Source organism: Monodon monoceros, unplaced genomic scaffold (genome assembly GCF_005190385.1).
Source record: "Monodon monoceros isolate NGI ecotype Baffin Bay Population unplaced genomic scaffold, NGI_Narwhal_1 Super_Scaffold_18, whole genome shotgun sequence".
NCBI lineage: Eukaryota > Metazoa > Chordata > Mammalia > Artiodactyla > Monodontidae > Monodon > Monodon monoceros.
In genome coordinates, this window is record NW_021703774.1 from 149790803 (window position 1) to 149805674 (window position 14872).

Sequence of the window (14872 nt, forward strand, 5' to 3'; positions counted from 1 at the left end):
ATGGCTTTCAGTTGATGGCTGACTCACTCATTGCATTGAACTGCACTGAATCTGCTCTATGCCCCCCAAGGGATAAATTCAGAGAACAAGTTGAAGATGACTTTGGTATAACTTCTCAAAGCATGATTTGCTTCTCAGATTTACCTAAACTAAGAAAGGTTTGGGTCGATCTCGCTGTTTTAGCTATTTAAATGTACATATGAAATGAAGTGTTTTTTTTTTTTTGCGGTACACGGGCCTTTCACTGCTGTGGCCTCTCCTGTTGCGGAGCACAGGCTCCAGACGCGCAGGCTCAGCGGCCATGGATCACGGGCCTCGCCGCTCCACGGCATGTGGGATCCTCCCGGACCGGGGCGCGAACCTGTGTCCCCTGCATCGGCAGGTGGACTCTCAACCACTGCGCCACCAGGGAAGCTCAGCCCTGAAATGAAGGTTTTTAACAAGATAAATGAGATCACACTACATGTATTGTTCTGTAACTTGTTTTGTAATATGACTTAGGGATCTTTCTGTTAGTTCCTAGAGATCTTTATTCTCTGAATTGCTAATGATAAAGATGTAATAGTTTATTTAACCATTCCTCTATTGAACACTTAAGTTGTTGCTGATTTTGTACTATTACCAACAGTGCTATGTGAACATCCTAGTACGTGCAGTGTGCCTTTGAGAATGAATGAATGAATGAATGGATATTTCAAGCATCCAGAAGCAGAAATGCTATGTTAATTCTGATAGATTTAAACTACCTTTTTCTTTTTTGGCCGTGCCACGTGGCTTGTAGGATCTTAGTTCCCTGACCAAGGATTGAACGCGGGCCATGGCAGTGAAAGCTCCAAGTCCTAACCACTGGACCACCAGGGAATTCCCTAAATCACCTTTTTTTTTTTTTTTTTTTTTTTTTGCGGTATGTGGGCCTCTCCCTGTTGTGGCCTCTCCCATCGTGGAGCACAGGCTCCGGACGCGCAGGCCCAACGGCCATGGCTCACAGGCCCAGCCGCTCCACGGCATGTGGGACCCTCCCAGACCGGGGCACGAACCCGCGTCCCCTGCATCGGCAGGTGGACTCTCAACCACTGCGCCACCAGGGAAGCCCTCTAAATTACCTTTTTAAAAATTAATTAATTAATTTTTGGCTCAGTTGAGTCTTTGTTGCTGGGGCTTTCTCTAGTTGCGGCGAGCGGCGGCTACTCTTCGTTGCGGTGTGCTGGCTTCTCATTGCGGTGGTGTCTCCTGTTGCGGAGCACAGGATCTAGGCATGCAGGCTTCAGTAGTTGTGGCACGCGGGCTCAGTAGTTGTGGCTCACGGGCTCTAGAGCGCAGGCTCAGTAGTTGTGGTGCACGAGCTTAGCTGCTCTGCGTCATGTGGGATCTTCCCAGACCAGGGCTCGAACCGTGTCCTCTGCATTGGTAGGCGGATTCTTAACCACTGCGCCACCAGGGAAGCCCCTGAATTACCTTTTAAACAGCTGTATACATTTATATTCTTACTGATAGCATATGAGAGTAACAGCTTCCTCATACTTTTGCCAAAAGCCGGTATTATAAAACTTGAAAAAATTTACATTTTGATAGTTAAAAATAATACTTTATTTTAATTTGTATTTCTCTGACTACTAATGAAGCTTAGTGTTTTTTAAGTTTACTAACAATTTATATATTACACATAATATATAATTTATATAATACATAATATACAAATATGAATATATATATATTTTTTCCTGATGAAAGGGTTGCATTTAATTTGAAAATTAGCTATAGTTGGCAAAGAAGCCCAGGGAAGAAATATTTATCTGCCATTGCCAACCCACTAGGTCACTAGCTCTGAAGAGAGATCTTTAATGACCTAAAGTGCAATGTAATTGTTAATAATAGAAAACTAGACAGAGAAACAGGATTCATCTAACTATGAAATCGGACATGACCCATTGATTATTAAGACTGATGACTAAGAAGTTATTATCTAGTTAGATTATTTTGGTACTAGAAACATCGTTCACATTACCAAAAACTGTGATGTCTTTCTGGGTTCCCCGGGGGGCAAAGTTACCATTAAAAAAGCACACAAACATCTGGTGTTTTAAATGTGACATCTCTGAATTATAGAGGAGCCATTTATTCAGCTTAATTTGGGGCTCATAATTTTAGTCTCCTAAACTGTGCTGTAGTATTAGAAATGTTGGAAATATTCTTTATGTGTGCTGCCCAATAAGGTAGCCACTAAGCACATGTAGCTATTTACATTTAATTAAATTAAATAAAATTTAAAACTCAGTGCCTCTGTTACACAAGCCACGTTGCAAGTGCTCAGTAGCTATGTGTTTCTAGTGGCCATCTTATTGGACAGTGCAGATGGAGTCTATTCCAACATTGCTGCAAAAAGTTCCACCGGATTAAAAAAAAAAAAGTTCCATTGGGTAGCGCTATTTTAGAAGCAGGAATGAAGACAGGGAGATGGATTTTAGCTGATGCCTGACTCACTCACTGCACTGAACCAAACTGAATCTGCTCTACATCTGCAAAGGGACACATTCAGAGATTAAGCTGAAGATGGCTGTGGTATAACTTTTAAGCATGATCTGCTTCAGGTTTACCTAAACTGAGAAAGGTCTGTGTTAATCTCTCCGTCTTAGCTAATTAAGAGTCATTTGAAATTTTTTTGTTTTCTTTTGAACTCTATAGTACTGTATCTGTGTATATTAGTATTTGTGTCATTTGCTATGAAAGCTTTAGGACCTAAGATTTGAAGCTAAATAATAGTACTTCTTCTTTCAGGAAATACCATGCACTTGTCCTTTAAGGAAAAAAAAACACTTTAATTTCCTTTGGTGATTTTAACAGTAAAGTGCTCATGGTAAAAGAAAAAATTAAAAAATATATAATTATAAAAAATTAAGTCAGTTGTAATCACACTACCCAGAGATAATCATAGTTAATAGTTTGATGAATATCCTAGGCTTTATTGGACGCATCTCTACATATAAATAAATTTACAATAATGGGGCCATATTATTCTATATTTTATAATGTCAATGTTACTGAAACGATATATCAATGTCTTTTTATGTTAGTATATATTTATTACTTCTATTGGTTGCATAGTACCACACTGTGGATGTACTATTATTTATATGAACAATACAGTCTTTCTTGTATTGATAATTATTTTGGATATTTTCAAGTTATGATTATTATAAACAACAAGAATAATATCTTTGCTTACACTTTAAAATGCTTTGGATTGTTGGGTCAAAGAGTATATAAAGTATATAAAGTCAAATAGAAATTTTATAAAGTATATAGTATATATATTTTATATATATATAAAAAAAATTTATAAAGTATATATAAAGTATAAAGTATATAAGTATATAAAGTCATATATATATAAAGTATATAAAGTATATAAAGTATATAAGTATATAAGTATATAAAGTATATAAGTATATAAAATCAAATAGAAATTTTCTCTATCTCAGGAATACAACTCAATTTTAGAAGTTTGATGCTTCTGCAAGTCTTCTGAACTATATAAAGCTTTCAAAAAGGAACTAAAGACTCTAGAACCTGTTATTTAAAAAGTCAAAACTTTCACTATTTGACATACCTAATGTAAATAATGAAACTTGTAAGAGAAAACAGATGATTTCTTAATATCTCTTTCATGAAAATTTCAAGTGTGCTTAGAGAAGAAAAATAACAGTCTAGTAAAACAGTTAAGAGCTGACTTTAGAGCCACAGTGATTGAGTTTGAATACCAGTTCTAGCTGTGTAATCTTGGGTAACTTAAGGTGTGCCTCAGTTTCCTGATCTGTAAAATGGGGGAACAACATACCTACCTCATAGGATTTTAGTGATGCACATATCTTGTAGCTATAATATCCCAGTATGTTGTTTGATTGTGTATCATTTCCCTTTCTATAAGGGATATAGGACATACATTTATATGTTAAATGAAAGTGAATGAAAACATTCACTCTTTTTTTCTTTCCTTTGGGATATACTTTCTCTTAGATATCCTAGGGTATCAACTCTAATATGGAACCTACTGGCTCATAATCCAAGCATCTATATTATAACTCGCCCCACTGCTCCCTCCACAAAGCAAGCTACATGTCTTAAAAAGGTCAAATACTGTTATAATGAAAATTTCTATAATACTACCACCATACCAATGATCCATTTATTTCAAGCAATATCTAATAACATCCTGGTAGTACAAAATAGTTGAGAATTTTTGGAAAATTTTCACAGCAAAGTTAGTAATAATTTCATAAATATTCATAAATATATTACTGAAATGATTTCTGAAAATGCTCAAAAACTGCCAGAAAGAAACTAGAATTTAGACATTTAAATGTGGATTAAAAAACTAATCTACATTCTTATAGTGAGAGCCAGATTTGTTTCTTTTGGTTTCTTTAAATGCTGTATCTTACTGGATTATGAAATGAAACATGCCTTTTCCTTTGTGCATAAATGAGATTTTAAAATCATTGACTTTGGTTATAGTTTTTATATAAAATAATCTTAATAGGTTTGTAAGATCAAGTCAGTAGTTTTAGGAACCTCTCCAAAAGTTCTCAGTTAAAAAAAATAAAACAACAAACTTCAGCTGAGTAAGAAGACTCTTTTCTTACAGGAATTCCTATAATTCTATTCTTCATAGGAGGGAATATATACACCCCTCCTCCAGGTATCTTTTTTTTCCCCATTGCATTGTAAGGTCTAAACATAAATTATTTTACATTCCTGACGTCTTAAACATATTCTTGGTAACAGATTATTACAACTTTCTAGGGAAAAAAGTAGAGCAACCAGCATGCTGAAAGAGTGATGCTTTGTTCATATTTTGGCCATAGGTTTGCCTTAAGAAATAGCACACCCCTCAGAATGGAAGAACTTATCTGCCTCCTATTTGATGGGGTTCAGAGCTAAGATGGCTGACTAAATAAACATGGGGGACTGGAATTTCCTTGGAGGCATTCTGGAGGAAGTTCACATCCACTCCACCATGATTGGAAAGATGTGGCTCACCGTCCTGTTCATATTTCGAATGCTTGTTCTGGGTGTAGCTGCTGAAGATGTCTGGAATGATGAGCAGTCTGGCTTCATCTGTAATACAGAACAACCCGGCTGCAGAAATGTATGCTATGATCAGGCCTTTCCTATCTCCCTCATTAGATACTGGGTTTTGCAGGTGATATTTGTGTCTTCACCATCCCTGGTCTACATGGGCCATGCTTTGTACCAACTGAGAGTTCTGGAGAAGGAGAGGCAGATGAAGAAAGCTCAACTGAGGGGTGAACTGGAGGAGGTAGAGCTTGAAATGCCTGGGGATCGGAAGAGACTGGAGCAAGAACTGCATCAGCTTGAGCAAAGGAAACTAAATAAAGCTCCACTCAGAGGAACCTTGCTCTGCACTTATGTGATACACATTCTCACTCGCTCTGCGGTTGAAGTTGGGTTCATGATTGGACAGTATCTTTTATATGGATTTCACTTAGAGCCTCTATTTAAATGCCACGGCCACCCGTGTCCAAATATAATTGATTGTTTTGTCTCAAGACCCACAGAAAAGACGATATTCCTATTATTTATGCAATCCATAGCTACTGTTTCACTTTTCTTAAATGTTCTAGAAATATTCCATCTAGGTTTTAAAAAGATTAAAAGAGGGCTTTGGGGACAATATAAATTGAAGGATGAACATAATGAACTTTGTACTAACAAGTCAAAACAAAACCTTGCCAAATATCAAAACACATCTGCAAATTCACTGAAACGATTCTCTTCTGCACCTGATTACAATCTGTTAGTGGAAAAGCAAACACACACAGCAGCATACCCTGGTTTAAACCCACCTGCATTTCAGACAGATCCAGATAATCACAGTGGAAATGATGACAAAGGCATTTTGGATGAACAGGAAACGCTACTTTCTGAGATGTGTATGCTTAGTACTACCTGTGGTCATCTTCAAAACATCAACTCAAGTAGTAAAGGAGACACTCATAAAATATCTGGAAAAGAAGTTAATGGTAACCAGTTGAGGAGAAAAAGAGAAATTGATGGCAAAGACAGCAAAAGGAACCACTACTCTAAAGGTCACTGTTCTCTTCCAGGTGATCCTATAGATCTGAACAACCACACGGGGCAGTCACCCCAAACAGCTTTCTCTCTGCCAGCTAACTACACCTGGAAACCGAAATGGCTTCGTGCTACTTGGGGTCCCTCTGCAGAAAATGAAAAGCAGCCATCACCTCCTAAAGGTAACGTCAAGGGCCAGCTCAGGGAGAGCACAATCAGAACGCTCCCTCCTTCACAGGGAGACTTCCATCCACTTGACATTCCAGACACTCCTGATTCTTTGGGAGGGTTGTCCTTTGAATCCGAGTTGGTCAAAACCTGCAGTAACCCTACTGCTTGTCCTCCAAATCATTTAGTGTCGCTGACAAACAACCTCATTGGTAGGCGGGCTCCCACAGACCTTCAGATCTGAACAGCTGTTGGCTTTTAGACATTCTGTGTATTACGTTATCAAAGAAGTAGCTTAATGATGGTTGAGCACAGAAAAAACAGATAGGGCAGCTCTACAGACCAGCTGTTTAGACAGACAACTGCAAACCCATTTAAAAAAGGGAAAATGGCGCTAATTCTGAATTGGGAAGGACTAGTTTCAAGTTCAAAGACATAGAGTTACCAAATCAGGACTACTTTTCTACAGGCTCCCTTCAGAATAACACTAATTTTGGGAAAATCACATGTCAGAATCGAAGCTAAATGGAACCAGGTTTTTCCTTGAAGGGAGCACAGCCTTCAGAGATTGTTCTTAATCTATGTAATTCCCTCTTTTGGTTATTCATCTTTTACTTCTGGACACTGATTATACTTTGTTTGCCCCTGGGACTTAACGCAGTTTCTTTATAGACTGCAACCTGATCTGTCTTGAATATAATCATAATGTTGCTATCTAGGTAAATAAAATCCTAAAAAGACTGGTCGCTTTCTTTCACCAGTTTATAGATAGCATCGTGATTCAGTGCCAGGATCGGAGTCTTGGCTCTACTACTCACTGGTTATCTATACTTGACAGTTTACTAACAGTACCTACCTTACAGGGACGGTGTGAGAATTAAAATAAGAAACATATGTGTTTAATGCACTGCCAGGCACACAGTAAGCGCTCAAAAGTGCTAGCTATTATTAGCACATTACTGCTCACCCTCCGGAGGCCCACATCAAGTTGGCCACAAAACAAGGAGACTCCAAATATAAGAGCTGGAGCCCAAACAGACGATTCTAAGCAGTCCTCTAGCCATTGGAAATCCAAGGGTTGCCCTCGTTAGTGCGCCCTTTTTCAAGATGGGGGTCGACAAGCCAGCACACACACGCTGCCAGAGCTCCGGAGGTCCTACTTGAGACAGGTCCGCCCACTCCCGGTGTCAGGAGACCCCAGTCTCTAGAATGAGTTCTAATGCTCCAGGCTCAGTAGGCCCCGCCCCCTGGCGCCCCGCCCACCTTTGGCCCCACCTGGACACTTGTCCGGAGTTACCAAAACCCAGCCTCCTACTAAGTAACCGAATCTCTGCGAGAACCGGAAGAGGAAGGAGGAGTGCTGCTTTGCTAGACAGAGGGGCGGGCGTACGCAGCCTCCTTGGGCTCAGCTCGCTATGGGGCATTCAGAGCGTCCTGGTCACCATGAAAACGGGCCACACCCCGGCGGTCCCGAACCGTGGTTCACAAGTGCGCAGGCGCGCGCGCCCTTCCGCGCATGAGCAGTGCTACTCCGAGCCCTCCCGCCACGGTCTCCGGCGCCAGCTACGCCGCTGCCGCTGTCACTATGGCCCATTACAAAGTGAGGGGGGCGCGGCGTGGCTGGGGGCGTGCGGGCGGTAGCCAGCCGCTGGTCGGCTTGGGTGGGAGTGGGGGGGCGCGCGCAGGTCTGGGGGGCTTGAGGTGGCGAGGCGGAGGCGGCGTTGCCGGACTCCCAGCGCCTTCTTCCTGCTCCGGCCCCCGGGCTTCGGCCACTGACCCGCCGTGTCTCCTCAGGCCGCCGACTCGAAGCGCGAGCAGTTCCGGAGGTACTTGGAGAAGTCGGGGGTGCTGGACACGCTGACCAAGGGTGAGCATGGGCCAGGAGAGGGTTTCTCGTGACCTCGTCGTGCTCTTCGGCGCAGCGCCCCAGACGGGCCGTGGCGTGGGGCAGGAGGGAAACAGGTGGAACTCTTCCCGGGTTCAGCGAGGTGGGCCTCGGGGTTCAACGGGGACCGGCTCACGCCTGGCTGCCGGCCGCCGCCGGGGTTGGGTAGCCTCGCACTCGCTACCGCTCTCGCCGCAGGGAGTCAAACTCTTGCAGCTGTTGTGAAGTCCCTCCAACTTCCGTTGCTTTGCCTTGAGCAGCCGCAGTGAGCATGTTTGCTAAAGACCTTGAGAGCCCAACTCCTCCCTCCTGACACTTTTTTCGGAGCCCTCAAAATCCTGTACAGAAACACTTTCCTTTGAACAGAGGGCAAGTGGGGCGATGACCAGGTTTGAAAGCGGGCTATAAAGTAGCTAAGTGAACCTAATCCCCGAAGTAGCAGTTTGGCTGTGGCTTTTCAACGGAACCCAGTTTCGTAGTCTATATCAATTCCTACTTTGTGCAGATTTCACAATTAAAGTAGAATCACAGTTTAAAGAGCTTGAGGGCACATCAAAACGGTTATATTGTTTTCACTTTTAAAAATGGAAGCTGTTACACTGTATCTCTTACTCTGGGGTTCAAGATCTAAGTAGATGAATAAGGTGCTTGAAACTGGAGGGTTCCTAGAGGTAGTGTGGGTACTGCTTATTTCATTAGCTAAGCCGTAAGGCGAATTCCTGTTATGTATCATTCAACTCACTGGCTGGAACTTTCAAGGGTGCAGAACAGAGGAGTTGGCAGGGATGATGATCTGGGTCCCTACGAGAAGTACAGTAAATATCTGGGAAATAATTTGGTAACTGCTCTTTGGCCAGAAGCAAACGTTAGGAGAAAATTCTGGGAGAATAACAACTCTGGGTCTTAGCAGAATGCAAGGCTTTTAATTCCCAAGCATGGGCTGGTAATTTTGAGTTGCTACCTTAGGTTCAGGTACCAGTTTCCTATCTCTTTGCAAAGAAGTTTCAGTAAACATTTAAGGGACTACATGAAAGCACTTGTGCTGTCACCTGGGGAGGTATCACAGACTCTTGGAATTTCATCGACCTCCCCCACCCCTCAAAAAACTCCACAAGCGCACTTCTTTCATTTATTTAACCATTTTATTCAGGTGTCTGTTCTAGGCACCGGGGATAAAACACTGGGGGAAAAAAAAAGTTCCTGCTCTAAATGAACTTATATCCTAGTTGGGGGAGACAGATAAACCATAGTGTCAACCAGCGGTAAGTGTTATGAAAAAAACATAGCAAAGTAAGGGCATAAGGAGGATGGGTGTGCCATTTTATATAGGGTGGTGGGGCAAGGCCTCTCTTAAGAACATTTGAGCAGAGACATGAGTGAAGTGTGATGTTGAGTTTCAGGAAGTGTAAGGAGGCCAGAGTGGCTGGATGGAGTGAATGAAACATACTCTGGTAAGGACAGAGAAGTGATGATAGTGGGAGGTAAATGAAGATATTCAGCCTTGTGGCCATACATGGATTTTCCTTCATGAGAGACTGGAAACCACGAGAGGCTTCTTTTCCCTTACTGACATCTACTGGTATTCCCTCTCAACTTTCCTAGATTTCCAGTCTCCTAAGTAACATCAGACAACAGAGTATCTACTGATATGATCTATTTAAAGTTTGATTTTGTGTACTTTACACAGATTTAACTTATAATTTTTATCCAGCTTATTTCCACGTTAAAACGCTAACATTAAAACGCGATAGGGGGCTTCCCTGGTGGCGCAGTGGTTGAGAGTCTGCCTGCAGATGCAGGGGACGCGGGTTCGTGCCCTGGTCCGGGAGGATCCCACATGCCGCGGAGCGGCTGGGCCCGTGAACCATGGCTGCTGAGCCTGCGCGTCTGGAGCCTGTGCACCGCAACGGGAGAGGCCACAACAGTGAGAGGCCCGCGTACCGCAAAAAAAACAAAACAAAACAAAAAAACAAACGCTATAGGGATGGCTAAAGATAAAGATAAGTCATTTGGAAGAAGAGGCATTTTAGTTATTTTGAGCACTGTATCAACCTCTAAAAATCCTGGCTGCTAAGGCAAAAAGGGAAACATTGGGTACAGAGTTCTTGTCTGTTTAAAAGGAAGTATATTTCATCTATAGAAAAGCACAGGAAACTTGACATTTACATTATGTTCTGTAATTATCAACCTTGTAACTACCACTGACAGAAACTTAGAAGCTAAAAGAAAGGGTAGGGGAAGAAAGGGTAAGAGTATTCATGTCTTATAAAGTTAGAATTTGGTAGAGATCAGTGGAAATTAATGGAAGAAGAAACAGAGGCTTGAGTACATAGTTTCAAGAAAAAGGTAATAAGTAGAGGAATTAAAGTGTACTGTAACACTGAAAGAAGAGGGAAGGAGAGGAGAGGGTAGTGATGATGTAAATATGCCAATTTCTCAAAAAACAGTGCTGTAAGTACGTTTAGAAGAGTATCAGAACTTAACGTAAGTTGTTAGTATTAGTTGCCCATTGGATTTTTTTAATACTGTCTATATTTGAAGGGTTATTACGACTCAAAAAATAAAAGGGGAGCATGTAAGTTGGCTTATGAGGTGTTCTTAAACTGGGGTCTAGATATGCACATTTTTTTGTGTGTAGATAGAGTTTTTTGTCTTTGATCAGATTTTTCAAAGAGTTCCGTGCACAAAAAAATTAACCACTGGTTTAGAGAGATTTTTACTTGAGTAGTATATCCTAGAAGGAATGTGTTCAATAATAAGATGGAAAAGGTAGTGCTGACGTGAACTATTGTATATGAAACCACTAAAGTATATATTTTAATACTGATTTGAGCATGTTGATTACTGGTAAAGTTTTTGGTTGGTAGTTGTTTAGCATGTTGTATGTGAAACTTCATTCTTGAAGAACATTTTGAATTCAGAGCTTCTTCCTTCCAACAGTTAACCATTGCCCTGTTGATTCTCTACAGTTTTTCTCAAACATATCTACCTTGTTTTCATCCCTCTATCACTCTAGTGCAGGTCACTCTCTCCCTTTTTTTTTTTTTGGCTGCGCCACGAGGCACGCGGGATCTTAGTTCCCCGACCAGGGATTGAACCCGTGCCCCCTGCAGTGGAAGCCCAGAGTCCTAAGCACTGGACTGCCAGGGAATTCCCAGGTCTCTCTCTTTAAACTGGATTACCGTATCGGCCTCTTAATTGCTCTTCCTGCCTTTAAATCCTTGTCCCACTTGTCTGTCTTCCACACAGGAGTCAAGAGTGATCCTGTCACTCCCCTGCTTATAACTGTTTAATTACATGCCATTTTGTTCTTAGGACCAAGGCCTGACTGAACTTGCAGGATCCTCTAGTCTCCTCCCTAACCACCTTTCCTGCCCCCCTTTTCACAACTCCATCTAGACACACTTGAATTTTCAGTTCCTCAATATGTTGTTCTTTTGCCCTTGGCCTTCCCTTTTTATCTGAAACCACTGCCTAGGTCTCAGGTCTTATTTCTCTTTCTTGGGGACGCCTTCCCTGGTGCCCTGGGCTGAGTTAGGTGTTCTTCCAATGTGCTCCTATAACCCATTACCCTATATTGCTGCTTGATAGTCTTTTTTTGTCTAGTTCCTTGTTTATCTTTTGCACTAGACTGTAAATTCATTGAGAGCAGCGACCTTGTCTGTCTTGTTCACCATGGTATGGACAGTCCTAGCAATGTGCGTGGTGTATAACAGACACTCAGTATTTACTGGGGTATGGAATATAATTTCAGCTATTTTAATTTAAGACTTTAATTGTTGTTTTTTCTGCTTTTTGATTTGCAGTTTTGGTAGCCTTATATGAAGAACCAGAGAAACCTAATAGTGCTTTGGAGTATCCTTTTCATTTTTCAAGTCAGAAAAAGGCCTTTATTTTTTTGAACTCCTATATTTTCACATAGATAATAACCTTTAAAATACTTTTGATTACTGAAAAAATTACTTTCTTTGAGTATTTGGATTTTGATCTCTGGGTAAATATTTGTGGTAGGGTGGGGTAACTCTCATCAGAGAATTATTTCAAAAGGCTATTTCATTAGTTTCATTGAGCTCAAGTAAATTCTTAACTTTTATATTAGTTTTTTAAAGCATCACTTAGGAGCTGCTACCCCAGAAAATCCAGAAATAGAGCTGCTTCGCCTAGAATTGGCAGAAATGAAAGAGAAATATGAAGCTATTGTAGAAGAAAATAAAAAACTGAAAACAAAGGTAAAATTTTTGAAAGAATTCATATTAAAAATAATGTCACCTTTAATGATTATATGACCAAAACCTCACTAAAATGGACAGTAGGGGAGGGAGGCAGGTGAATATCAATCTCAGTTAACTGCAAGGCCAAGCTGATGCCCTGTCTAGAAAACCACAAGCAAACTGTAAACAGGATGAGCAAAGTGTGGTCAAGAAGAGGTTCTTGGGAACCTTCATTGACAAAAAGATGAAAATATTGGTTAATGATTAGTGGTTTATAAGTAAATGGAGATTCCTTAGAGTCTCAGGCAGTTGACTTAATAGGTCGATACAGGGCCACTGCTTTGCTAATGGAACCCCTTAGATGGTGCAGTGCACAATCTGCGTACTCACGTGGTGGCCCTGTAATGTGTTAACTCTGTAAACTTGTTTGCACTTAACCTCGGTACATTTGCTTGCCCTTTATTTTGTCTATTGCTGAAGTTTTTTCTTTGTTTAAGCTTCCGTGAGAATTTTCATAAAGCTCAAACTAGTCAACTCTTAAGTCTATGAGGTTTTACCACATCTGAATCACATAATGCATTTCACGTGACTCTAGGCATTTCTCATGATGTGTTTTATCTTCTCAGCCTTGTGAGATAAGTCACACAGGTGCACAGACCATTTTGTAGGTGAGGAAACTAAAGCACAGTGAAGTCTAATTAGCTTCTCCAATCTGACAGCTAACTGGAACAACTCAAATCTTAGCACAGTGTTGCAGCAGACCCCAGCTCGGCATAACAGAAAATTCCGTGTCTGAAATTATCCAAGATCCCACAGTGTGTAGATGCCACACAACTTTTTGGCACCTTTTAAGTCAAAAGCGTTAGCTGCTCCTCATTGACTGGCTAGATTAATGTATGTCACATAATTCTTTTTTTCCGCTTTTTAGGAGAAAGTTCAGTAAACTTATGGTGGAGAGAAAGAATATGGTGGCTTATACCTTACTAGAAGCCACAACATCTTTGGGAAGATATATATTATTGCATATCTAGTATTTGTGTAGTGCAGTCATGAATGGGAATTAAGTTTTAGTTTCCCAGTAATTTTAAAGGTTTATTTAAAAAGAACTTTCACTAGGTTTGATTATATTAAATATTAAGATCACTAAGTGGTTTAAAAAGGATAGGATTTTAATATAAACTTACTGATTCAGTAATTAAATTGAATAGTTAACTCGTTTTGTTACTACTAAGTTTTTTACCCAATTTAGAATCAAATTCACCTAAACTCCTCTGTCTTTGCCCCATAGCTTGCTCAGTATGAACCACCTCAGGAGGAGAAGCGTGCTGAATAGGATTCTTCTCAGTTGAAAAGACACTGAAAAATGGTTTTGTATGACTTGAATAGTTTGTATAGTATATAATCTTTTCTGAACAGATGCTATAGTACTCTTTTAATATGTTAAATTCACCTACCACACTTTAACTGTTATAAACACATATACTTAGAATCACCAATAAAAACTCAATATAACTTTCTTTGGGTCTTAAAAGCAGGAGAATCAAAAGAGAATCCTGAAAAAACATCTAAACACAGCCATCTAATTCATTACCTTAAAAGACATTCTGTTTATTAGTCTGACTAGGAATGATGGTACTGGTTGTATTTTAGCCAAGGAAGTTTAGCATGGAGCTATTCCTTGGTTTAGTTCAGGATATGAACACAGGTAGTCATTCTTTAAAATGAAGATGACACTGTTGTTTATAGTCTCTGTAGGCAGCTGGAGAGATCTGTGTGACATAAGATACTGTTGCATGGGGTCTCATGAATCTTCTGCTCTTGTTTATATAATGTGGAACAAATGACTCTTCTCTGCCACCACTTTGCCTTAGATAACTGTGTGTGTGCCAGTGTGAACTCTGACACCACATTTCCTTCTATGCAATCATGCCCTATCTGATAATGTTGCCTTGCTTTACTGTGTGCTTCCGTGGGTCCCAGTTGCACATTGGCCTTTCTGTGTTGTTTTTCAACTTGCTATAATAGCAGTTATCCTGATTGTAATTTATATAACTTTAAAGAGAATCACACTGTTCCCCTGCCTTACTTGTTGCTTAGCTGAACACAGAACAGAGGCAATATAAAATTCTGGGTTCACGCACAAGCTGGGACAAGAAGGGGAATGAGCCATATATCGTGGAAAATTATAGTTTGCGGGTATAATTATATAGTGCTTTTTTCCCTCAAAGTATTTTTCTAGCCTTCAATTCATTTTATCTTCATTATCCCTGTGAAGTAGGTAGGCAAGTATGAGGGGAGGTGGGGTGCTGAATTTTTAGGCCAAAGACTGATATAAATACAAATTATTTACTAATTGTAGAACCTTGGGCACATCAGTTAATTGCTCTGAGATTCACTTTCCTCATCTGTTAAATGGGAGTAATATCTGTGCTGCCTACCTCACAGGGTTGTTGTGAGGGTCAAATGGAATGTATGTGAAAGATTTGTAAATGGTAAAGCACTATATTCTTGTTTGTTA

The 14872-nt window shown here is 40.5% G+C and overlaps 2 protein-coding genes across 2 annotated transcripts; both read left to right on the forward strand.

Annotated features, from left to right (window-relative positions):
* On the forward strand, positions 1-6600 carry GJA9 (gap junction protein alpha 9). Its single transcript, XM_029230641.1, has 2 exons — positions 1-158; positions 4863-6600. The coding sequence occupies exon 2, from the start codon at positions 4958-4960 to the stop codon at positions 6500-6502; it is 1545 nt and encodes a 514-aa protein (XP_029086474.1). The 5' UTR covers positions 1-158; positions 4863-4957; the 3' UTR covers positions 6503-6600.
* A 1166-nt stretch (positions 6601-7766) lies between these two features.
* On the forward strand, positions 7767-14872 carry MYCBP (MYC binding protein). The gene is made up of 5 exons (XM_029230643.1): positions 7767-7858; positions 8053-8125; positions 11950-11998; positions 12243-12372; positions 13643-14872. Exons 1-5 carry the CDS (start codon positions 7775-7777, stop codon positions 13685-13687), a joined length of 381 nt encoding a protein of 126 aa, XP_029086476.1. The 5' UTR covers positions 7767-7774; the 3' UTR covers positions 13688-14872.

Coding starts and splice junctions, on each gene's coding strand:
- MYCBP (XM_029230643.1), top strand. CDS start 7,775: ATGAGCAGTGCTACTCCGAGCCCTCCCGCCACGGTCTCCGGCGCCAGC. Junction 8,126..11,949: donor GCTGGACACGCTGACCAAGG/GTGAGCATGGGC, acceptor TTTGATTTGCAG/TTTTGGTAGCCTTATATGAA. Junction 12,373..13,642: donor ATAAAAAACTGAAAACAAAG/GTAAAATTTTTG, acceptor TTTGCCCCATAG/CTTGCTCAGTATGAACCACC.
- GJA9 (XM_029230641.1), top strand. CDS start 4,958: ATGGGGGACTGGAATTTCCTTGGAGGCATTCTGGAGGAAGTTCACATC.